General features: G+C 37.6%; 1 protein-coding gene across 1 annotated transcript in view; it reads right to left on the minus strand.

The window, feature by feature from the left end:
• LOC136866260 (serine/arginine repetitive matrix protein 2) overlaps positions 1–25,895 on the minus strand; it is a 519,326-nt gene that overhangs the window by 282,579 nt on the left and 210,852 nt on the right. The window contains exon 9 of the mRNA XM_067143064.2: positions 20,711–20,869. Coding sequence (XP_066999165.2) covers positions 20,711–20,869 — 159 coding nt within the window. The remainder of the gene's footprint in view (positions 1–20,710; positions 20,870–25,895) is intronic.

Below are 25,895 nucleotides of genomic sequence, written 5' to 3' on the forward strand. Positions count from 1 at the left end.
TTTTGAACGCACTAGCCCAAGCGAAAGCTAGCTCTTGTATAATTGCCGACACAATACACATAAGGAAGAATTTAGAAAACTATTTGTTTCCCATTTTAAACTATTACAACAACAAAACTTTTTTATAAAAATCTAGCCAATGGCCATATATGGAACCTGTGATCAAAGAATGGTACTGGGCCGATGACCTTCGATGTTAGGCCCTTTAAAACAACAAGCACCATTATCATCATCACCACGAATGGTACAAAGTGGGCATACACATTCTACACAGACCACGTATACAATTTTACAGGTTGTTTTACACAACCTGCATAGCAGCCATTTGCAAATTGCAATGGCGGAAGTCTAGATGATTGGCTGATGTGGCCTTGTAATAAAACTTCAACATGGCTTAGCTATGTTGATACTGCTACACAGCTGAAAGCAATGGGAAACTACAGCCATCACTAACCCCCGAGGACATGCAGCTCTCTCCGTATGAATGAGGTACTGATGATGGCTTCCTCCCAGGTAAAATATTCTGAATCTCCAGGTGGGGACTACACATCAGAGAGGGCGATCATCAGGAAGATGAATACTGAAATTCTGCGAGTCACAATGTGGAATGTTAGAAGTTTGAATCTTTGTGGTAGCTTAGAGGATCTGAAAAGGGAAATGGATAGACTGAAGTTAGATGTAGATGGTATAAGTGAAGTACGTTGGCAGAAAGAGCAGAATTTTTTAGTCAGGAGAGAACAGATTTATCAACACAAAGTCAAACAAAGGGAATGCAACAGCTGGTTTAATAATGAATAAGAAGACAGGACAGCAGGCAAGCTATTACTACCAGCATATCCATAGGATTATTGTTGTCAAGATCGACACCAAACCAATGCCCACCACGATAGTGCAGGTTTATATGCCTACTAGTTCAGCAGATGATGAAGAAATAAAAACAACATATTAAGAGATAGAAAATTTAATACAAGGAGTAAAAGATGACAAAAATCTAATTGTGATGGAAGATTGGAACGCACTTGTAGGCCAAGGAAGAGAAGGTAATGCAGTAGCAGAATTTGGATTGGGACAAAAGAATGAAAGAAGAAGGGGTATGGTTGAATCCTGCACCGACCATAATTTAGTCCTTGCTAATACTTGGTTCAAACACCATAAATGATGGCTGTATACATGCACGAGACTGAAAGGTATCAAATAGATTTCATTATGATCAGACACAGATTCAGAAACCAATTGTTGGATGGCAAGACTTACCCAAGAGCAGATGTGGAATCTGATCCCAACTTGTTGGTCGTGAAATGTTGTCTGAAGTTGAAATTGAAGAAAGAAAGGAATGCAAGGAGATAAGACCTAGACAAGTTGAAAGAAAAGGTGTGAGGGATTGTTTCAAAGAACATGTTGCACAAGGACTAAATGAAAAGTCTGAAGGAATCACAGTACAGCATGAATAAACAGTCATGAAGAATAAGTTCAGTAGGACTACTGAAGAAAAGATAAGAAAGGAAAGATCAACTAAGAATCAATGGATAACTCAGGAGATATTAAACCTGACTGATGAATAATTAAAGTACAAAAATGCAACACATTACTAGGGCAGAAAAGAATACAGGTGATTAAAGAATGAAGATAGAAAGTGTAGGACAGCTAAGGAAGAATGGCTGAAAGAGGATGTTGAAGATTGTATGGTTGTAGGAAAGGTAGACTCTGCATACAGCAAAATCAAAGAAACCTTTGGAGAAAGGAAGGCTAGGGTATGAATATTAAGAGCTAACATGGAGAACTGCTTCCACAGGTAGAAGACAGGGCAGAACAATGGCAGGAACATATCCAACAGTTCTATCAAGGTAAAAGAGTAGATGATATGGTCCTGGAACAAAAAGATGATGTTGATGCTGGTGAAATGCAAGAACCAATTTTGAGGTCAGAATGACAGAACTTTGAGACAAATAGGAACAAGGTACCTGGAAATGATGACATACCCTCTGAATTACTGACTGCCTTAGAATAAATCAGCATGTAGTGTGTAAGGTGTATGAAACAGAAGAAGTGCAGTCCTATTTTTGGGCAGAATATTGTTATACCTATTCCCAGTGCTGACAGAATTGCTCTAAATATGGGATTTTTTTTTCTTATGAAAGAAAAATATCACACGAGAACACGCTTACTTCTTTGTATAACAACTTTGTCACTATGATACGTACACTGTTCTCTTCAATCGTCCTTATTCTATTCTCGCACTTGCAATCTTTTTTATTCCCTTAAAAACTATAGATCTTTTTAAAAACAATCTACAAAGAATATATATATGTTTCACACCATTGACCTATTGGTGATGTTTCTTGGCACCATATTGGAAGTCTTTGTGTGTTAATACGTCCAATGCTATGTCACAAGTCTTTAAAAATTCTGTCCACTGGTACCTTATTCATTGTAAACTGAGCATGCTAATATATAAGCAGGATAAGTATAAGGACATTTACATGTCCTGTAACGGTTCAAATCCCGTTACAAGATGATATCTGTATTTTATTATTGTATGATTTTATCTGTATTTTATTATTATTATTATTATTATTATTATTATTATTATTATTATTATTATTATTATTATTATTATTATTGTTACGGAGTTTTCCGTGGTAGGTAGAGGTGAAAGAAGGTGCGGGGTGGTGAACGGGACTCAAGCTACTAAAGTAAAATTAATTAAAATTTAACCAGGTTATATTTTCTTTTCAAAAACAAAAAATAACAAGCATGCCAGGTACAAAGTAGCAAATCAAAAGGGGTAGTTACAATATTTACAGGAATTGGGCTTCGCGCCCTGATTTTACACTGCTTGGGCAATCAGCTCAGTTTTACCCCAAACACGAGTTTTAACAGAGGGGCAGAAAACCCCATTCATACCTAGGAGCCCTTGCTCCAAATTACACAGAAAAGCCTCCACGAGGCATACAACACTCAATTTTCAAAAGAGCCACTCGCTCTCAAAGTTTAAGCCTCTCCCAGGCCACACCAAACTCCACCTTCAAGTTGTCCTCACTGGACATAGACACAGGGGTAAAATACCCAACCTACTGAGGTCTATTAAATAAAAATGGGCAATTACATGACCTCTAAAATAACAATTTGAGAGGAGGCGATCTTGCACTCCTAATACACTTGTTTTTAAAAACCTAATCTGGCTCTAGGCCACTAATGCAAGGGCTAATCCCATACTACCGAGGTGACTTTAGAAAAGAGCAATTTGTTTTACATTAACGAAGAATAGGTTGAGAAAATAAGTTCACCTCAAGACAGTGTGAGTGGGAGCTCGAGAGGGTTAGCACTCTCTATCCCAATATGCAGCTTAAAAGAGAATAGAAGAAAAGATCGTTACATTTTAGGAAAAGGTTACATGGAGGAACGCTTCGCACCCGCCCCGAGAGTTAAACTGCTGAGCTAGCAAAGAAAGAATTTATTAATCGGCCATTACCTTATTGATGACCGCTGCCGAGGAAAGAGGCGCTTCCCGCCTCCTGCTATGTACTTTATACACTGAAAGATGGAACAGAAGTGGCCCGGAGACCCTAAAATCAGCAGTTTAAATACTCTCGCAGAAGGTTCTAGGCGTTAGGGGAATGAAAACACCCTCCCGCGATGATTTTATTGGTAGATCAATAAACCCCCTACACAATACTAAGAAGAAACACATAATTGGTGGAAAATTAATTCAAGAAATTCGAGATAGGCTAGATTTAAAACAAGGGGAAAGAGAGGGGTATACAGCCAACTTAAACAATAACAGAAAGAAATTTAGCAAAGAACAAACATTTGAAATAAAAATTTCTCCAACAAAATAGTTCTTTGACTCCGCACTAGGTTGCACTATTGTTGATCTTCAGTAGTGTCCTCTAGAAGAGAAAGTTCACACTTCTTACTTCAAGCGAAACAAAAACACATCACAAATGACACAGTTCAAAAACTCAAAGTTTTCCATGTGGTGACATCTTCAGAGAAAGTAGAGAATTAGTAGCGTAGATAAAGTTCAGACTTCCTCCAACAGAGGAGTTTCAACAGGCGCACATTTTAAATTAGCGGAGTGGAGGTGTACCGCCCGGTACAATTATTATTATTATTATTATTATTATTATTATTATTATTATTATTATGTCAGTATTATTATTATGTTATCTGTGATATTATTACTATTATTGTAATTATCAGTCTTATTCAATTCGATTTTGCAATTGCCTGTTGCTTGCAAGATTGTACTTAGATGTATGCATATATACGTATGTGCAGAATAACACTCAATACCTGTACAGTGAGAATTGTTGTATATGTATCAGAGATGGGGTGTGACATTGGGACATTGTGCAAGATTAGTGGCGATTCTGCCAAGTCATCGCCGCGCCATGGCTACGGCATTGTATTTATTTAGATATGCGCTCACGGAGTTAGCCGCCTCCGGGCTATTTCACCACTGTGTGTAATGTCTGTCGCGTAGGTGGGAGTATGGCATTGTTATTTTTGTAGATTACGTAGCTGTGTCAACCAATGTCTATATAAGGTGGATGCATATTGTAGCGTCAGTCATTACTTATACGGATGCAGTACAATGAAGAAGTCTACTAGATCAAGAAGCCTTAGTTGGTCAGTCAACCAGTGTGAACGAGAGATGGAGAAGACTCAGTGAGCCATTATTCTTTGGTCATTGAGAGAGTGAGGCCAAACTTGGTCCGTCACTTAGTTGGAGACACGGACGTAAGGGCTTACCATGAAGTCAGAGAGGGCAACCCTGGATCTGCCAAGAGGTAATACCATATTGACTTACAAAGAAGTCAGATGATATGGAGAAGAAGCAGTTACAAGGATGTATCGCCAAGTTAGGCGTGACATATCTACAGTAAACACCAGAGCAATGGATTACGTCGTAATTACACTCAAAGTGTTGAAGGTACAGTCAAGTGAATCAGTGAGGGAAATATTTCGTATAAATTGTTAAATGTCCGGTCAAGAAGAATTCAAATTCATGCCTAGTTTCTTTCAGTTGCAATGTCATAATTTCATATTCTCATCTGTTTTATCGCAACAAGACTCACTATTTTTTGATATATTATTTAAAGAATATATTTTGTTATATCAAACGAATTCATAGTTTTATTTCAATTACAGTAAAATATCTTAACCTCAAAATTAATGGGGAAACCGAACGCCAATCTCCTTTTCCCAGAACTTATATGGTATGTTGTCAAAAGTAAGCTTATTACCCCACACCTTAGAGATAGTCAAGAGTCTCATTCTATTATTGCTGTACTGAGTGACAGCTGGCGCCCTTCAAATAACGTATGTGTAAGTAAGCAGGTAACAAGTAAGTGTGAGTACAAGGTACGACGAGTGTGTATTTTATTTAATGAATATTAATTTTCATAATTTCCATTTTAAATGCAGATATTCAGATTTTACAAGTTAAATGCAGTTTTATAATATATAAGTTAGAAAGTTAGTCAGCAAGTTTAGGAAAGTCTCAAAACGAGCCGAAACATGTTTGAATTTGTTTACTCCGTCTAATGGCGGAATATTTATTGTATTAGGAGGATACTCTCATTTTTCACCTTTGTAAAGAGGAAGTTGTGTTTATAATTCGTAGATCTAGAGAAAGAATATAATATGGAACCAAGGAAAAAGGTGTACGCCATACCGGGGGACTTACGGGTAGATTATTAAATTACATACAATTTACAAAATATTCGTTTAATGTCAACCTAGTCAATACTTACAATACCACATTTTGTGGTTAAATAATTACAAAAAAATAGAAAGATCGTGAACATGTTTCACTCTTCTTAATGGGCATCACCAGCACAATGGATAACCTTAAAACAAATAATTACAATTATTGATCATATAAAATTGGAATGAGATGTTGTGATGTTAAAAGTTATTTTCGTTATCATGATTAAAAAGTTTGATGTGAATGTTACAAACAAAAGTTAAAACTATTGTAGTAAACCTTTACAATATTGTCTAAAAAGTATATATTTATATTGGTGAGAAGTTTTTTAATCGGCATTCATCTGGAATTGAAATGGATCCTCTTCTTTTAACTTTTTGGTGAAAGTCAATATTATTGTCGTGTTCACCACCAAGTAGATTTGAAGAATAAAATATGTATAAAACACATGTTCCTATTGTAGAAAATTAGGTTAGGAATGAATATTTGGTGTTTCTTCTTGAGTTAAATTGGTTAAAACACATTCAGGTGAGAATACATTAAAATGGAATATACGATGAAAATTTATCCGATATACTATTTGGAATATTTATCACTATAACTGTAGTCTTCCCATTTGTTGCGTAAATCTCAAATGGTTAAAATGTTGATAAATTGCAAAGAAATATAAAAACGCATTTAATGTGTATGTATAAATAATGGATGTGATTGTATAGTGTTATGGGTTACATAAAAATGGATACTTACTCGAATGCCGTAGAGTGTCTATCTTGTTCTGTTATTAGCGTTAGTCTGACTGGCATTCCTGCTACGCGTATTGTATGGGTGTGGCGGAGGGAGGGGGATGGGTTGAGGGAGGGAAGAATTGGGCGGAATTGGTATCGGTACGGGGATTATTCGGAGGGGGAATTGTAGGTTTAGTATTCGGGGGGGGGGGGGGGGGGGGGTAGATGGTGGTGTTGAATTGGCAACTTTTAATATATGCAGAATTTTCTTTTGATTTGGGATAACTGTTTTCAATAACTTAGGTATTAATGTGTATAAAGAACTATTAATCTCCGTGTCGTCATTAAGATTGCGGTCTTTATTAAATGTTTTGTCCAGATAAATATAAATATTTTCTAATTCATTTAGTAGTTTTCCCTTGTTAGTAGTATTCCTTATTATTGTCAGATCTTTTTCTATTGAGGTAAAATGGTGGCCTGTTTCTTTCATGTGTGTACTCATAGTGGAATATTTGTTATGTTTGTCAGCACTGAAATGTTCCATATATCTTGTAATAAAACTTCGCCCAGTCTGGCCAACGTATGAATAACCACACCGCGAACATGTCAACCTGTATAATCCTGAACTTAAATATTTGCTGTTATTATTATTATTTATTTTATTATAATTAAAAAATATGTTCTGTGTAGTATTGGTTGTTCTGTAAGCTACGTTTATATTATACTTGTCGAAGGTATTAGTAATTTGGTGGATAGTTGGGCTATTATATGTGAAAACGGCATGTTTATTTTTGTTAGGCCTATCTGGTTTGAGGTTAGTGGATAGTTTGTTTTTTATTTTACATATCAGACGGTTTATCATTTCAATTTTGTATCCATTGGTTACTGCAAGGTTTCTTATGTAATTTAATTCAGTTCTTAAATTTACGGGAGATAAGGGGATTCTTAAGGCTCGATATATCAGGCTGTAAAAAGATGCCTGTTTTTGCGAACCAGGATGTAATGAAGTATTATTTATTGTAATTGACGAGTGTGTAGGCTTTCTATGAATTTGATATTCAAAGGAGTTGTTAGATCGGGTAACTTTTATATCCAAAAACTTAAAGAGCCTCCATCTTCATCTTCTTTTGTAAAATTTACGTTGGGGTTGATCTTGTTTAATTCATTTAATATTTCATTACTATTGGTGACATTCTTGTCAATTATGACAAATGTGTCATCCACAAACCTTAACCATAAACTAATTCCTTTTATGTTGGTTTTAATTTTTGTGTGCTCTATCGTATCCATATAGATATCGGCTAGGATACCCGAAATAGGGTCTCCCATCGCCAAGCCATTCTGTTTGTAAATTCTACCATTAAACGTGAAATAGTTATTATCTAATGCAAACTTTAATATAGTCATAAATTCTTCGATCTCCATTTTACTAAGGTTACTGTATTTACTGATATTGTTGTATATAATATTAATGGTGTCCTTAAACGGAATATTTGAAAACATGTTAACCACGTCGAAAGAGTACATTATATGATGGGATTGTAAGTTGAATTCGTTAAGAGTCTCGCAAAAATCAATTGAATTCTTTAATGGATGCTTGTTGTTAAATGTATAGTGTCTTTTGAGGAAGCTATGAATATATTTAGAAATTTTGTAGGTTGGGCTATTACGACAGTTAATGATGGGACGTATTGGGATATCTTTCTTATGTATTTCGGGGAGGGCTCTGGCTTTAGGGAGGCTGGGATTCATGTTTATGAGACTTTGTTGTTCCTGGTCATTAAAAAGAAATGTTGATTTTTTTAGCAAGGATTTTATGTTTCATTGTATTCCTGCTATCGGGTCTTTGTTTACTATTGTATAGTAATCATTAAGAAAATCTTCTGTTTTTTTTATATATATGCATGTCCTAATAGAAATATTGAGACTCCTTTATCAGCTTTGGTTACAATGATGATGATATTATCTATTTTTGTCTTGATGTTCTGTATTAATGTATGTTGTTCAGGGTCAAAATTAGCGTTCAGGTTTTCTGCTAACCTTGGGAGTTTTTTCTTTATATCAGTTCTTAAATCGTTTTGTATATCACAAGATAATTTGGAAATGGTACTTTCTATTTCGGCTATGGTATTTATAATATCGACTTCTTTATCTTTGTTAGGCCAATTATGTTTGGGACCTTTGTATGAGAGTTCTACCTCTTCATTAGAAAACTGTATTCGCCAAATTTGTTACTACAGGTGTGAAGGAACGCATTAGATTTGTCTTCTGTTTATCTGTATTTAGCCTAGGATGTTAAGTTTGGGTTGTTTTTAGCTGCATAAGTTTTTTGTCGAGTGTTGTCTGTTTTTTGACCATTAGTCAATAATATTGACTTTCACCAGAAAGTTAAAAGAAGAGGATCCATTTCAATTCCAGACGAATGCCGATTAAAAAACTTCTCACCAATATAAATATATACTTTTTAGACAATATTGTAAAGTTGTACAACAATAGTTTTAACTTGTGTTTGTAACATTCACGTCAAACTTTTTAATCGCCATAACGAAAATAACTTTTAACATCACAACATCTCATTCCAATTTTATATGATCAATAATTGTAAACAGTCTTAATTGTAATTATTTGTTTTAAGGTTATCCATTGTGCTGATGTTGCCCATTAAGAAGGGCGAAACATGTTCACGATCTTTCTATTTGTTGTAATTATTTAACCACAAAACGTGGTATTGTAAGTATTGACTAGGTTAACATTAAAAGAATATTTTGTAAATTGTTCTGTCATCAATACGGACCGAAAATGAGGTTAATGACTTGTAATAGATTATTAAAATCGATCAAAGGTATTTATGTTGACAATTGGAATGCAGTGAGAATTGATGGTAGAATGAGTTCTTGTTCAGGGTACTTACAGGGGTTAGATGAGGCTGTAACCTTTCACCTTTGCTGTTCGTAATTTACATGGATCATCTGCTGAAAGGTATAAAGTAGCGGGGAGGGATTCTGAATTGCCCCTAAAACAACAATCACTCCCATCACCAATTTCTTATCAATCAATGAAACGGAGGTAGCTCAGAGCAAGATGCCTTCTCTACACTTGTTAAAGTACAGGTCAAAAAATCTTTCTTTACATTAATGAGATTCTTACTGTACGGAGTGTAACTGAAATAAGATACGTCCAACATGTGCTTAAACAAACTATACAAAAAAATTGTCAGCAATCTCCAAAATTAAATATTAAAGTTGATATTCTTCAGTTTTAGTAACTCTTCAGGCAGCCATAGCTAGAGTAAGTTGGGGCAAGGCAAGATCAGCGAGTGAAGTTGCTGCATAATTCAAGCATGACTGCCTGTTGGCAGGGATGAGGAGGGGAGGAGTCACCTGATAGAGAATAGCAATGTTAGTCTTGTAAAATTCCTATGCAGACATGCCAACTTTCAAAAGTGAAAAATCAGGAGAAATTTTGCAGCGAATCGCGACATATTACGACACATCACTGATGGCAGAACATGTACAAATTCGTTATAATTCAATACATTAACAATTCTATTTGCCCATCATCATTTACATGTGAATACTAAATATTGGACAAACCTGAACTGTAAGAACATGTGACTTCTCATCCTTCAACATGGTGATCCCAATACGACTAATTGTTGTTCAACACACCAGTAGCTGACTTAGCCCTCTTCAGAAACTCTGAACTAAATTTTTGCTCAAAGCACTTGTCTTGCTGAACTGATTTCAAGGTTGAAAGTTTCTCCAAAGTTTGTTCAGACAGCAAGGATCAGAACTGTGTTTTTGTCTTTGTGACTCTGCTAAAAATCCTTTCACATTCTGCACTGCTATGTGGAATTGATAAAATAGCAACCATCACCTTACATAGTCTGTCATATTTAAGTACACCATCAGCTGATTTCATCTGACCTACCAATGCCCATTGAACATCAATTCTTCCTTTTGCCAGGTCTGTTACTTCGAGCTGAAAGTTACAGAACTGGGATTGCAGAATAGCAGTTTCTTTATCTAAATGTTCCGTTTCACTAGTCAAAATGTTCGGACACTTGTTAATGAAAAATCTAAGGCTAGAAAATGATGCCTTACTTATAGCAGAAATATTTGCAACTTCTGCATTAATTAAAACATCTTTGAATGGAAATTTGTGTACCATGTAGTCACACGATGAAGAGAAACACTTTCTAACAGACTTAAATAATATGCCCTTTTCCTCAGACTTCAAGGTGTTCACTACAATTTACGCAGAGTTCCCTATCATCAGATCACAATCATCCTTTTGATTTGCTGGAGTATGATAATCTACATCAAGAAGAGAGGGATCTTTTAATAACGTCTGGTTTCACAAACCTTGTCATCACATTCTTCAATAGTTCCTCAAAAACTGACTTCAATAACTGGATGTGCGGCATACTTGACTGAAGAGCTACGTTTGGATTCTCAAAGATATCCATAAAACTTGAGGGGAAAAGGCAAAAAGATTTATGTAAATTTGATGAAAGGAACATGAAAAGTCGTCCTTCACGTGACAATGCATGGCTCTTAGTGTCATAAGTAGTTTCATTTTTTAGTGAAATTGATGACTGGGTTTTCCTTTTAACTGAGGAGTGAGATGAAATGTTATGACAATCCTTAACCTTTTCACACAAACAAGACATCTCCACTTAAACTGTGTTTAGGAATTTTGTAAGTCTTCAAAGTTCCCATCTGAGAATTCTTACTCACAATTTTGCTCCTGAATAATGTAATCAAAGGGTCCCACTGAAGCAAAATACTATCTAAACACCTTCTTAGTGATAACCATCGAGTGGGCACATGCTTCAGAATTTTCCTGATCTCTGTGTTGTGTGAAGTCTGAAATTCTCTGAACGTTTCTTTCCTCTTTGCACTTCTTTCCAGATAATAAAATATATCAATTATACTTTCATCTACATTTACGGGCAAACACGTCGCACCCTTCTCGGCAGCAAAATTAATTAGGTGACAAGAGCAGCCTATGATGATTATGTTACTATTTTCCCGCTTCAAACATCCTGCCACACCATTATTTAATCCTACCATGACTGGAGCATTATCAGCACCAAGAGCTACGCAGTTTTTTAATGGAATGCAGATTCCCGAAAAGTTGAGAGCAAAAGATTGGCAATGTTAGCTCCAGTAGCATCCCCTTCTAAATTCGGCACAGAGAGTAGACAACTCTGAATTTCATTGAGTTCAGGCCTAAAAAATGTTACAACAATGGATATATCTTCAAGTCGCTCTTATTACTACCATCAATAGCAACAGAAAATGCATTCACCTGCAAAAGTGATACAATTTTCGCCCTTTCTTCCATGCACATTTCTGTAATGATAGCCGCTGTTTCGTTCTAGCACACCCATATCGTTTAGCGATTTCCGAATCAGGAGACATTTTGCGAAACAAATGTCCCGCGTGATAGGCACAATTTACAGGCAGGTTATGTTCTACTCTAAATGACGTAAATAATGCCTTGGCATTCGTCACAGGATTTACATCTTGGTTTTTACATGAAAAGTTCAGTTTCTGGTTTCTTTCTACACACTGGACACTCTCCTTATATTTTTTCGTTTGCATATGCTTGAGTATATCGCATTTCCCGCCATGTGCAACTGAAAAATCACACCTACATATAGTACAGAACGTGAACGTTGGTCCCTTTCTGGATTCACTCAAAAACGGAAACTCTTCCCTATAAGCACTTTTAAACATTGCATTATATTTCTTTTTTGACATTTTGGCCATAACAAATATTAAGGCACAACACGAGCACTTCTGCAGGTCTTGCCCCAGGTAGAACGACTATGGTGAGCTACTTCTGAGGTTAGGTTACTCCAAAGAGAATGTTACTCGCTTGATTCGCTTGCAAAGAGAATGACTATTATAGACAGAAGAGCACCACATGACTGGCCACTGTGCCCCGTACTGCCATCTGGTATCATTATTACAACTATCGACCAGCCATACTCAGCCATATATTGATAGAAAGAGGAAATCCGCGGGAGTTTAAAATAATACGACAATTACGGATATTGCTCTGTTAATCGGGAGATCGGATCGGGAGGAATGATGAAAAATCGGGAGACTTGGCACGTCTGCCTATGTAAATAAACTGATGCTGATGTTGCTGTTGCAACCTCAGACAAAGGATTGGGATATTTGGACCAGTAGTGCTGTGTAGAACCCCACCAACCTGGGCCCAATGATTCGGAAGCCAGGCTCTGCCTGTCACAAGTCAGGACAAAGGGCGAGTGAGAGAGGAGTAACACCTCTTTTAAAAACCTTTGTCCAGCTGGCCCAGGTGGTAGTCCCATGTAAGGGTCCTTTGCCAGTGTTACGGTGAAGACTTCAACGGCAGTGAAGGCGAAGAAGAGGGACTATGGAACAGTGGAAATGGCGGAAGGGGCAACACTCCTATTCTGCGTAAATAGAACAGGAACTGCTGCCTTGCAGCAGAAGTGAGAACTTCAAAGGCAAAGGGAAGAAACTGCAACAGAAAATCAGCCTGGTGCTCAGGCTAAAGATGGCAGCCCCGTCAAGGCACTCAGAATCAATGGCTTAATCACTCGCTCTTCTTAAATAATCTGATTATGGAAACTGAAGCAAAATTACAAAACCGGATGGATAACCTGATGTCAACATTTGGCATGAAGAGGATAACGAAAATTGGTTTCTGGAATGTGAGGAGCTTGAGGGAGAAAAGCAGACTGAAACAAGTGACACGGGAAATGAAGAACTACGGGCTGGACATTCTGGGATTGAGTGGGATGAGGAGGCCAGGATTTGGCGAGATACAGACAACAGATGGAATTACAGTTCTATATTCTGGTGGTGAGGACGAAGAGCACAGGGGTGGAGTGGGGTTGTTGCTCAGTAGAAATGCAATGAGAAGTCTTATAGAGTGGAAGCCGATTTCTAGTAGGCTACCGACTGCTAGGTTCAAGACCAAGATCAGGAATGTGACCATTATCCAATGCTATGCATCTACAGAACAATCGGAGTTGGAAAGAAAGGAAGAATTCTACCAAATGTTGCGAGATGCCACAATGAATAAAAGTAAGAAGGATATTCTCATAGTTACGGGGGACTGCAACGCGAAAGTTGGCTCAGAAAATGAAGGATTGGAGCACATCATGGGTGTACACGGTCTTGGCAAGATGAATGAAAACGGGGAAAAGTTTGCGGAATATTGTGCCAGCCAAGACTTGGCGATAAGTGGTACGGTATTCCCGCATAGGCAGTATCACAAGGTCACGGGGGTGTCTCCCGATCAAGTCACGGAAAACCAAACTGATCACACTGCGGTGAGCAGGAGGTTCAGAAGAAGTTTGGAAGATGTAAGGAACAAGAGAGGAGCAGACACTGGCAGTGACCATCATCTTGTCGTCGCCAACTTCCGTATAAAGATCGTGGTAGTTCACCAAAAGTTCAACACTCGGCACAAGAAGTTTGATGTTGGTAAGCTAAAGAATCAGAAGACATCGGAACAATTTCAACTGGAACTTTGCAACAGATTCCAGGTGTTGGATTTTGAGATATAGAAGGATGTGGAGACTGTATGGAGTGAGGTACAGAACATCTTCGTGGAAACAAGCGGGAAGCAGCTCGGGTACAAGAACTATCTGTGGAAAGAATGGATATCTGATCAGACCTGGGACAAGATAAATAATAGGAAGAAGATTAAGGCCAAGCTAAATATCTGCAAGACTAGACAGCAGAAGGCTCAAAACACAAGCTGAGTATTCAATAGCAAATAGGGAAGTAAAGAGGAGTGCGCTAAAGGATCACAAGAAGTGGAGTGATGAGCAGGCATAGAAGGCAGAACAAGTGGCAAAAAGGGGGGATATAAAGGAGCTCTATGGCATCACAAAGATGCTTTCGAAGAAAGATTTTAACAAAACTAGGCCCGTCAAGAGCAGGACAGGCGAGATCCTCACTACGTGCAAACAACAGCTGAGTACAATAATTGAAATTAATAGGGGTCCTGCTATCCAATTAAAAGACATTTATTAATTTGAATTAATCACATGTCGTTCACGAGGTACTAGTTTCGGCACTAAACTTGGGCCATCATGAGCCAATGAGTCAAATCAGGCAAACACAATACAACTTTAAAACAATACAACTTTAAAACACATTGTAATACTAAAATATGGTACATGATGATATTGCACTTCTGTATAAAATCCTTTTAAAATGACGACACCGTTGTTGTATACACATGGTGGTGTGTCAAACCTTGTATATATCTTTAGTTCTTTGAACTTATTGAAGTTACACCCCAGAGTTTAATGTCATGTGAAATTAACACACTGTTTGATCTGTGGTTTGGTTCCAAAAAATAAACGTGCAGTCCAGCTCTGTCCGCCGATCAAACAGGCTGCTCAAGGTTCCAAAACCCCATATTGAAGTGAGAATTAATTCTTTGGGTCTAACGAAGTTCATCACATGCACAATAACACACAACATTATTCGCATAATTTTCCTTTGTTACAGACACACTATCACTCAAATATTGTGAAATAGGTACAAATCAACACCTCAAGATTTTTGGATTGGCGTCCTTTTTGACTAAACCCTCATAAAAACAAACTACCGCCAACGTAAAATCTGATCGTCAAAACAAGACTTTAGCGTTTTACTGTTCAAAACAAATACATTACAGTAGCATGCCTCAAAATTAATACCTGAAGCAGAATTCCAACGTATCCAAGATTTCAATCTTCAGACACCAACAAGTTTTAACAAAAATTACGACTAAATTATAATATATGAAGTCAATTTACAATTGTTTTTAATAAACTAGAATTTTGGAAAAAAAAAATATTTTAGCCAAATTTTCAACATTATGATGATTTTACTGTGTTTTGGACGTCAATGTCTTTAGAATTAACGGATATTTCAATTTTAGTATAGTCATTCATATTTTTAAACTATCAATGTGTTCACAAATTCCTATGTTTCATGTATTTTACTACTTAATTTTAGAATTATAATTAAGCACAAATTTGTCAAAGCAAATTAACAATGACAGGTCTTAAAATTGAGATGATTACATAGGCTGAGACCCTATAAAATAGTGTTGTAACGATATGAATTTCTAACAACATAAAATTAATTGTATTGAAAAGGTGGAATAAAAAAACACAATATTGTAAACACTGGACATTGGCGGGGAGCCGAACTTCCCCTGAAGCAATACATACAGATCGTATGCTATAATGGACTCTTGAGCTCAGCACATTTGAAAATACCCACTTGCATTCACTGTTCTCTTCTTAAAGGGAGTTTTAAATAATAGAAGGATTTATTTGCAGTATTAAAAAGGTAGTCAAAACATAATTCCAAACTACCTAGCTTGTAAACAGATAGGCTATTAGGTTATTCTATTTACCGTATTAGTTTAAACAATCAGTATTTATATAACTAGTTGACGTTCAACAATTATTATTACTTAGGGCCGGTTCTACCATCTGCTGGTAAAGTGGCTGGCAGCTGCCCTGGAGGTAAACTACCTGGAGGTGTAAATCGGCTGGTACTTCGGCTTGCGGTCAACCACCTCCGTGCAAGCGCTAGGTAGCTACCCGGAGCTAGACACCGATATACAAAGTTGGCTAGACTGATTTTCAGCAACTTCTCGCTTTCGAGTGTGGTGCTATCTATCGTCAGATGTATGAAGCTTATTTTGATTGTCTTATTTACCTGTGCTTACGTCTGCTGATTATCTCCAAAAAGCCTAATAAGGGGAGTCTTAAGAGTTATGGACAACGATTTATGTCAAGCTTTCGTGATTTTAATCTAGGATCTTCAATATCAATACCTAATTGGGATTAAAATCTTGAGATTACATTTTCTTACGCCAGTTACAACCTGTCATGTAAGGCAGCGTTTTTGAAAAGTATTCTCGTACCGCTGTAGATTGGTCAAGTCGCTCGCTCCGTAATAGAAGGAACGCAGGTTTTCATTGTATTTCTAATTTACATTTTAAAATGTATTTTCGTTACCTGCCGTTGTTCTTAACTCTCTTTTATGCGCTTCCATATACGTACACACACCCACACCCACACCCACACACACACACACACACACACACACACACACACTTTTTTTTTTTTGGACTTACTGCCTTTGAGCATTCTATCTGCAGGCTTCTGTGAATTGATTAAGTATCTCCACGATGCTCTATTTGCAAGTAGTTCTGTGACCTCGTTTAGTTCCACATGCCTCCATTAACGATAATGCATTTCATTCTAATGTTTAACTTTATGAAGATAAAGTTGGAAGTTACTGTAAATGTAAAGAACTAATCGGGATAGATATCCATTCATAGGAAGAGGAATTCGAGAATGGAATAGTTTCCAATTTCGTCAAAATAATTTCCAAAAAGATTATGTAAACAACTAATAGGGAATCTGCTACCTGGGCGACAGTCCAATATGCTATTAATCATCACATCACTTCCTATAAGTAACATACATATAGAGCAATTTCCTAGTAGACATATTATTGTGATTAAATATTTCAATGAAATATATTAACAAAATAACGCATGAAAAGAGGCATACAGATTAACACAACGCTAATAATGAAAATAAAAAAGATTTGTCATAATAAAGACTCGAACCTGCATACCTCATAATACGAAGTGAGCGTGTTAGCCATTAAGCTATGAGAACGCTTGAGGAGGTCAGGATACATATCTGAAGTTATAGGTGTCTGAAAACTGAAAAAGTAGAAAATTAAAGCTCATTTGAAATGATTTCCAAATAGATTTTGATTTTATATCCTTTTAAAGGTTCTTTACGAAAGCTTGACGAATAAAATGTGCTAACTAAGCTACCGATGCAAAAGGCTGGTGTGACCGTTGCAACTCAAGGGAAGCATTAATGTTCAAGATCCTGCAATACAATATCGGCCACTGTTACACTATCATGCTTTTTCCAGTATACTAAGCTAATTTAAGTTGTATGTCACCAGAAATACAGCTAATAATGTTCAACTCTCAAAACTTGCCCGGCAGGTAAAGTTTTATCGGGCCCTCGAAGTGGCCGATAAATTACGCGCCGGGTAACTATGATTTATGCTACCGATAGCGCTACCTGGGGGTGGTCGAACGGAAACATCCTTTTACGCGGAGGGCAAGTTACGCGCTACTTTGCCAGTAGGTGGTAGAACTGGCCCTTAATTATTACTTAATTACTTAAACTCAGCTCTCTAGCCTCCTTGCCTGGCTGAGTGGCTCAGACGGCTGAGGCGCTGGCCTTCTGAACCCCACCAGGCAGGTTCGATCCTGGCTCAGTGCACTGGTATTTGAGGGGGCTCAGCCTTGTGTCAGTAGATTTACAGGCACGTAAAAGAGATCCTGCAGGACTAAATTCAAGCACCTCGCCGTCTCCAAAAACCATAAAAGTTGTTAGTGGGGCATAAAGCCAACAACATTATTATCTAGCCAATCCTATGACTATGAGTCATGCTCATGACCACTCGAAATTGTCTGCTTTATATTCGGAAGAACCGCTCTGCATTCTCTCAGTTCGTATGTCCCATCATTGCACAATACTTCAATAATCAAATCACGAGGTCACCGGCGTACGTGGACAGTGAGTGCGTAAGCAGACTGATGCAATAACTTAAATAAAAATATGTTTAATCAGAAAACCAGTGGGCTATTGTACATCTCATGTAGCCTATACAATTCAAGGTTATAAACTTCATTATTGGTTCCGTATTGAATTAAGATGACATAAAACATACAAAGTTTATTCCACCTACTCAAAACTGTACAGTAATTGCAATGTTTATAAATGCATTACAATATATTATCAAGGTACTAGTTTCGACCCTATATGGGTCATCATCAGCCTAACTAAGATACACTTATGGATTTGCCGAAGTCGTAAGACAGAATTACATTGTGGAAATAAGATTTAAAAGAATGAACTGTGTATGTGATGCGATGATGTACATATAAAATGGTGGATTGATGAACTGTTATAGATAAAATAATATTGTACTTGTCAGTGGCAATTTAAAATTTTTGGGATTTACATCAATTACAATTAGACTATAAGAATAGTTATCATACAATTAATACAATAATGATTAAAATATGTCCTTGTTAGTGAATACTCAAAAAATGCCCTTTAAAAACGTAATATGCCATGTATCGATTCAGTAACATGAAGGGAATCAAATGAATCTAATATCCCGTCACTGCATTACAGGAAAAGATAAGGATGGAGGAGAAAATACCGACTGACTGGAAGAACATGCTGATAATCAAGTTACCGAAAAAAGGGGATACAACAAACTGCAACAACTGGAAGGGTATTATCACCTTGCTCTCCATTCCAAGCAAAGTGCTGTCGCGAGTCATCCTAAATCACATAAAGGATTCAGTAGAAAGAAGGCTTCAAAAGGAACAGGTGGGATTTCGGCAACATCGCAGCTGTGTGGATCTCATCAATACACTCCGAATCATCATAGAGCAGAGTGTGGAATGGCGAAATACTCTCTACCTCATATTCGTGGACTTCTGAGAAAGCCTTTGATTCGGTAAATCAAAGAATCATGTGGAAGACCCTCGAGGAATACAGAATTCCATCAATATCAAGATCATGAAAGAGATGTACGAAAGGTATGAGTGTCAGGTTCTTCATGAAGAGAAACTAACAGAAAAGATAAACCGTCAAGTCTGGAGCGAGACAGGGGCGTGTTCTTTGTCCCACTCTGTTCCTGCTGGTCCTAGATAGTGTGATGAAGGTAATGGGAGGATAGAAGAGGGGTGTTCAATAGGGGATGAGAGACAGAATTGAAGTTCTTGCAGATGACATTTGCCTTATGGCACAGCAATACCGGTACATTGAAGACAAACTGAGTAGGTTGCAGAAGGAAGCAGAATGTGCAGGTCTCATGATCAACACAAACAAGACTAAAGAGATGAGGATTAATTCGGATGTCATGACCAGCTTGACAGTAAATGGAAAGGAAATTCAGCAAGTTGAGTCTTTTCTCTATCTTGGAAGTATAATTACAACGAATGGGGGAGCAGAGGAAGATGTTCAAAGCCATATCCGGAAGGCAAACTGTGTGTTTGTCCACCTCTACCCCGTGTAGAAGAATAGAAACATCTCCAGGAAGACTAAGCATCGCCTCTTCAACAGCAATATTAAGTCGATTCTTCTATGTGGCTGTGAAACATGGAAAGTTCCAAAACAGATCAATAACCAGTTGCAGGTGTTCATTAATAGATGTCTGCATCGCATAACAAATGTGAGGTGGCCGGACATAATCTCAAATGATCTTTGGACCATGACCAATCAGCACCCAGATCAAGGAGAGGAAATGGCGCGGGATTGGGCACACATTAAGGAAGCCGGATGAAGCTGTTGAAAGGGCGGCGCTGGATTGGAACTCTCAAGGCACCAGAAAGTGAGGTCGTCCCAAGATGACCTGGAAGAGGACAATTGAAAAGGAAAGCGCAGAGGTTGACAAGACCTAAAGTGAAGTTAATGGCCAGGAACCGTACTGTGTGGAGAAATTTCACCAAGGCCCTATGCTCCACAGGGAGCAATAGGAAATAAGTCAAAGTCAAGTCAAGTGCTGTGTAGCCTACCTAGAAGTGTAGAAGACACTGAATGGATTGATTGATTGATTGTTTTAAAGGACAAAATAATTTTAATAATCAGTCCAAGCATGGAAGTCTCTGAAGAACAATGACAAAAGCCCAATCTCCTTGGAAGTCTACTGCTGGGAAGAGATTCCTAATACATTTGCCCCACCCTTGCTCCATTACTTCTTGCCTCATCAAAAATTAAGATCATGACGCACATTTCATGATTTGATCAAGTAATTTCACCTGTACTCAGAGCTCGTCCGAAGTTCGGAGTCCACTGACCTCAAGGTACAATGACCTACATTGTACAGCTTGGATAGGAGTGCAACCTGGGGAAATTGCAGCAGTGCTGACATTCTGTTTAACATTGACCAAAGTTTTGCAATTTATTTTCTCCTTCACTAATTAGGAGTACAATTTTGAAGATGTTTGCTTAGAATATTTTCTTCCACCATCAGCTCAAATAACTTACCTTATTTCAATTACACCCAGTATATATATACATATTCCTGGCTCCAGTTAACGCTCGTCAGCCCATATGTAATATGTATCAATAACACCAATATAAAAGGGAAAAAAAAAAACATTTCACGCTTCATAGTTAGTACATATGTTCACAACTTACCTCCTCTGCAATCCGGGAGTTGTTCAGGGTACAGTCTTGACAAAACCATTCCTCCACCGGAACAGTTTCCATAGGAGGGTCCAGACATTCCAAATGGTAACCCAGATCACAACCATCACATAGCAGTAACCTATCTTCCCTATCACTACGACCACAAATCTAGACAAAATAACATCAATGAGTGAACGAAATGTTGAAAAATAGAATCATCTCTCTAATAAAAAAATTGTCTAATAGTGCATAATAATCATATATAAGAAGAGGAGGTTGAGATTCAAAGATCGTGAACTATAATTCTCTTACAGTACACAGTACACTACTGTAATAAAATAATTTTTGCTTGTCATGTAAATGTCACTAATACTAAAGAAATATTTAAATTTACCTATGACAACAATGACATTTACAGTAAGATACAAAAGTTGAAAACTAGAAAAGCAGCTGCTATTGATAAGATTTTGGGGGATATAACAAAGACAATGGATTGGGCTATAGTACCATATGTGAAGTACTTATTTGATTATTGTTTGCATGAAGGAGCTATACCAAATGAATGGACAGTTGCTATAGGAGGCACTGTGAATGAAGGAGAGGGTGATAGACATAAAGCTGAAAATCACAGGCCAGTCAGTTTGACATGCACTGCATGCAAGTTTTGGGAAAGCATTCTTTCTGATTATATTAGACATGTTTGCAAACTTAATAACTGATTTGATAGAAGGCAGTTTGGGTTTAAGAAAGGTTATTCCACTGAAGCTTAACTTGCAGGATTCCAGCAAGATATAGCAAATATCCTGTATTCAGGTCAAATGGACTATATTGCGATTGACCTATCTAAGGCATTTGATAGGGTAGATCACAGGAGACTACTGACAAAAATGAGTGCAACTGGACTTGACAAAAGAGTGACTGAATGGGTGGCTATGTTTCCAGAAAATATAATTCAGAGAATTTGAGTAGTAGAAGCTTTATCTGTCCCTGTAATCATTAACAGGGGAATTCCTCAAGGCAGTATCATTGGACCTTTAGGTTTTCTTATATATATCAATGATATGTGTAAAGAAGTGGAATCAGACAAAGCGTTTAGCAGATGTTATCCTGCATAGAGTAATAAATAAGTTAGAAGATTGTGAACAACTGCAAAATGACCTCAATAATGTTGTGAGATGGACAGTAGGCAATGGTATGATGATAAACGAGGTTGAAAGTCAGGTTTTGAGTTCCACAACTACAAAGAAAGACCTCTCAGTTTTAATTACTGCGTTGATGGGGTGAAAGTTCCTTTTCGGGATCACTAAGTATTCAGGTGTTAATATAAGGAAAGATCTTCATTGGGGTAATCACATAAATATGATTGTAAATAACGGGTACAGATCTCTGCACATTGTTATGAGAGTATTTAGGGGTTGTAGTAAGGATGTAAGGGAGAGGGCATATAAGTCTCTGGTAAGACTCCTACTAGAGTATGGTTCCAGTGTACGGGACCCTCACCAGGATTACTTGATTCAAGAACTGGTAAAAATCCAAGGAAAAGCAGCTCGATGGTTCTGGGTGATTTCTGACAAAAGAGTACCGTTACAAAAATGTTGCAAAGTTTCGGCTGGGAAGACTTGGGAGAAAGGAGACGAACTGCTCCACTAAGTTGTATGTTACACGTTATAAACTTCATAATTATTCCGTATTGAAAGCGTTATAACTTAAAATCTAATAAAGGTATTTTATTAGTCCACCTATTCATTCTTTTTGGATTTCTGCTTTTAAGATTTCCTTTCCTTTTCCTTACAGAGAACAAATGGTCTAGTATGCTATCATATATTCTCTACAAGGAGCCCTACATACTATGTGAGTGCATGGTATTCTGCATTTAAGCTTCATGATCTTATACAGCGGCTCCAGTTCGCACCTCATTTTAAAACTACCCTAGGAGGGATTAAAATGCTTTCACATCTAATGACAATAGTAGCTGCAAGACATAGTTCCTGTGCTTATAATTTAACTTTTCCTTTGTCGGAACATATGTTTTTAACATTGCATTTGCAGAAATAGGAGACAATTCAAAGAGACATTCTATAAGGACTTCACAAGTTATAACTAAGTGACAGTCTTTCAATTATATTTTATCACATTTTTTATATAGTGTATCACACTTAATGTCACAATGTACCAGAATTTTAAGCATGTAAGGTCACAAGGCTAATTATCTAGCTTCTTGATTTAATATTTAAGGTTAATATTTTAAGATTGATTTAAGGCTGAAGATGCCCTACAGAAAGGGCAAAACATATCCCAAAGGTGTCTGTAATCGTATGTATTTGTAACCACTTACAAGTGGATAGTATTGAATAGTTGGACTAATAAAATACCTTTGTTGGGTTTTAAGTTATAAGTGGTATGTTCCGAGCTGTCAGTGGATGGCATGGAATGACATCAGTAGACGAATAAGTTTGAGTGGTGTCTTTAAAAGTAAGAAACATCACAATATGAAGATAAAGTTGGAATTCAAGAGGACAAATTGGGGCAAATATTCATTTATAGGAAGGGGAGTTAGGGATTGGAATAACTTAACAAGGGAGATGTTCGAAAAATATCCAATTTCTTTGAAAGCATTTAAGAAAAGGCTAGGAAAACAGCAGGTAGGAAATTTGGCTCCTGGGCAACTGCCCATTAAGTCGACTGAGTTTTCTTTTTTTCACAATATTTTGACTTGTTTTTTATCCACTCATAGTTCTTTTTTTTTCTCATTACAGATGTTACACACTTTTTTAATCCACGTTACTGACGGTCTCACCACACTGCCCAGCACAGTGTTTCATTTTAACAGTCAGCAAGTTTTATTTGTCAATCAAGAACGACCTATCACACGAGAGGACTTTGAACCTCAATATGTTTTTATTTTTTTGCTATTTGCTTTACGTCGCACCGACACAGAAAGGTCTTATGGCGACAATGGGATGGGAAAGGCCTAGGAAGTGGAAGGAAGCAGCCGTGGCCTTAATTAAGGTACAGCCCCGGCATTTGCCTGGTGTGAAAATGGGAAACCACGGAAAATCATCTTCAGGGCTGCCGACAGTGGGGCTCGAACCCACGATCTCCCTATTACTGGATACTGGCCGCACTTAAGCGACTGCAGCTATCGAGCTCAGTAATATGTTTTTAAATTCATTGATGATAATTGTCATTCCACTTCAACATGATTTTTAATTTTTTTTTTTTTGTGTTATGTAATAATTGTTCTGCTACTGAAGATGGCCTTGAGAATAGGCTGAAACATGTATGGACTTTGTTCCATCTAACAGATGATTTTATTTGTATTGGTAAGGGGGATTTTATAAATACTTTTATTTGTAAAGTTGCCCATGCTCTGCATAGGGTGGCAGAAGAAATTCGTGGACATTTTCCTGAAGTCGATAAATTAATAACTAATGAAAAATAATAGTTTGAAAGCAGTACTGCGGGTTGAGTCTATCAAGGAGTTTGGTCCTTAGACACCACACCACACTCACTATGTGGGAGACATGGCCCGATGCTGCTGTATATTATTGCAAAAACTACATCACTATCAAAAACACTGTCAATGGCTTCAACAAAGATGATGCCTCTTCTACACTGCCGTCTCGATCCTCCTATACTGCCTGGTCTATGCAAGGCTGTTTGCGCCTAGGCTGCGACAAAATTTCTCCGCTAGATGTCAGGCATAGACGCACAATGTTCCAAACTTATTCTAATGACGACAGCCTACAAAACACTATGCAGTATGGTCATATGTTCACTGAAGCTCGTAAATTACATCAGTAATATTAAATATCGGCAATATTACCTATATAAAGTCGCAGTTGGCCTCTTCATGCACAATTTAAAGATTTTCCTGGACGAAGGCTTGGAGTGGTACCGTGCTTGTGTTCTTGCCAACGCAATATCAGTTGATAGAGGTCTTACGAACTTGGTGAGGATAATATCACTAACAGTTTGCTGATGTTCTTTGATCTCACACTGTAACAAAACACATTCTCAAAGGTCCCACGTCCTCGTATTATGCTCGTACATTTGAAGGACTTCGACAATAGGGCACAGCAGCTTAAACGAACTCTTGCAGATGCTTCACCAGAGCAACAAAACAAAGTTTTGGGTAATAAACCCCTCCTCTGTCCTGATGCATAATCAGTTCCTTTTAGCGGTGTCGAAGCTCTAGGCAGTGAGATGTTGCTGACACAAATGTCACATTCCATCCTCTCTTCAACAACACGAACCAAGTACCCGCAAATTAGGATTTTATTTCCTGTTTCTAGTTTGACTGGAATATTATCGTCTGGATATCTGAGGTTGTCCAAAATGTCTAAACATGAAGATGTTTGTTTTGTGATTGTCCGTCACAGTTCTTATCACAAGGAATCGACTATCCTCCACGACTTTAATCACCTTCTGAAAAATAAATCCGCAACCTGTTTCCAGTCATTCGACTGGGTCATGAATGGAATGGACGAAGCCCCCATCTAGCAGTGAGGATAGGAATTGAACCGGCTGCCGAAGACTGTCGCACTCCTCCGGGGCAATGATTAATGGATGACAGATGAAATGAAATTATATTCGAGAGTGTTGCTGGAATAAAGCTAGATAAAGCTGACAGCCGCTTTTCTCTTAATTCCTTTCTAGACGATATTTCATGGAGTCGTATCGTTTCTGGCTGCGAACCACCTTGCCTAGATTGGCAAAATGGTACACAACAGTTGAATATTTGGGGAAAAGAATCTGAAGTTTCAGTTCTGCAAAAAATATACCTTGCACAAATGGAAAGAAACAAGTACCTACACCTTAGAATCACTTTTAAAATATCTATAAGCATAACATGATTAATATCTCTTGTACAAATGGAAGTGACCAGACACGTTTGCTCATTGTACCAAATAACCCAGGTTTTCACACACATTCATGCACCCATAACACAGTGCTACATGTACACTGACAGCGAAGATTGTGGATCTACTGCCGCACTCTTACGGCGACTTGGGAGAAATATTGGTAGTCGCGCCTTCCTGTGTTAAACTAGTGGCATAGAGCAGGCAGTATAAGAGGATCGAGACGGCGGTGCTCTTCTATCAAGATTGCACAGGAATTGTTTTCTAACAGTCTGTCAAAAAGTCTGGCATATATTCAGTCGAACTTTGGAATTATATCGAGTGCAATTACT

Source organism: Anabrus simplex, chromosome 3 (assembly GCF_040414725.1).
Source record: "Anabrus simplex isolate iqAnaSimp1 chromosome 3, ASM4041472v1, whole genome shotgun sequence".
Classification (NCBI taxonomy): Eukaryota; Metazoa; Arthropoda; class Insecta; order Orthoptera; family Tettigoniidae; genus Anabrus; species Anabrus simplex.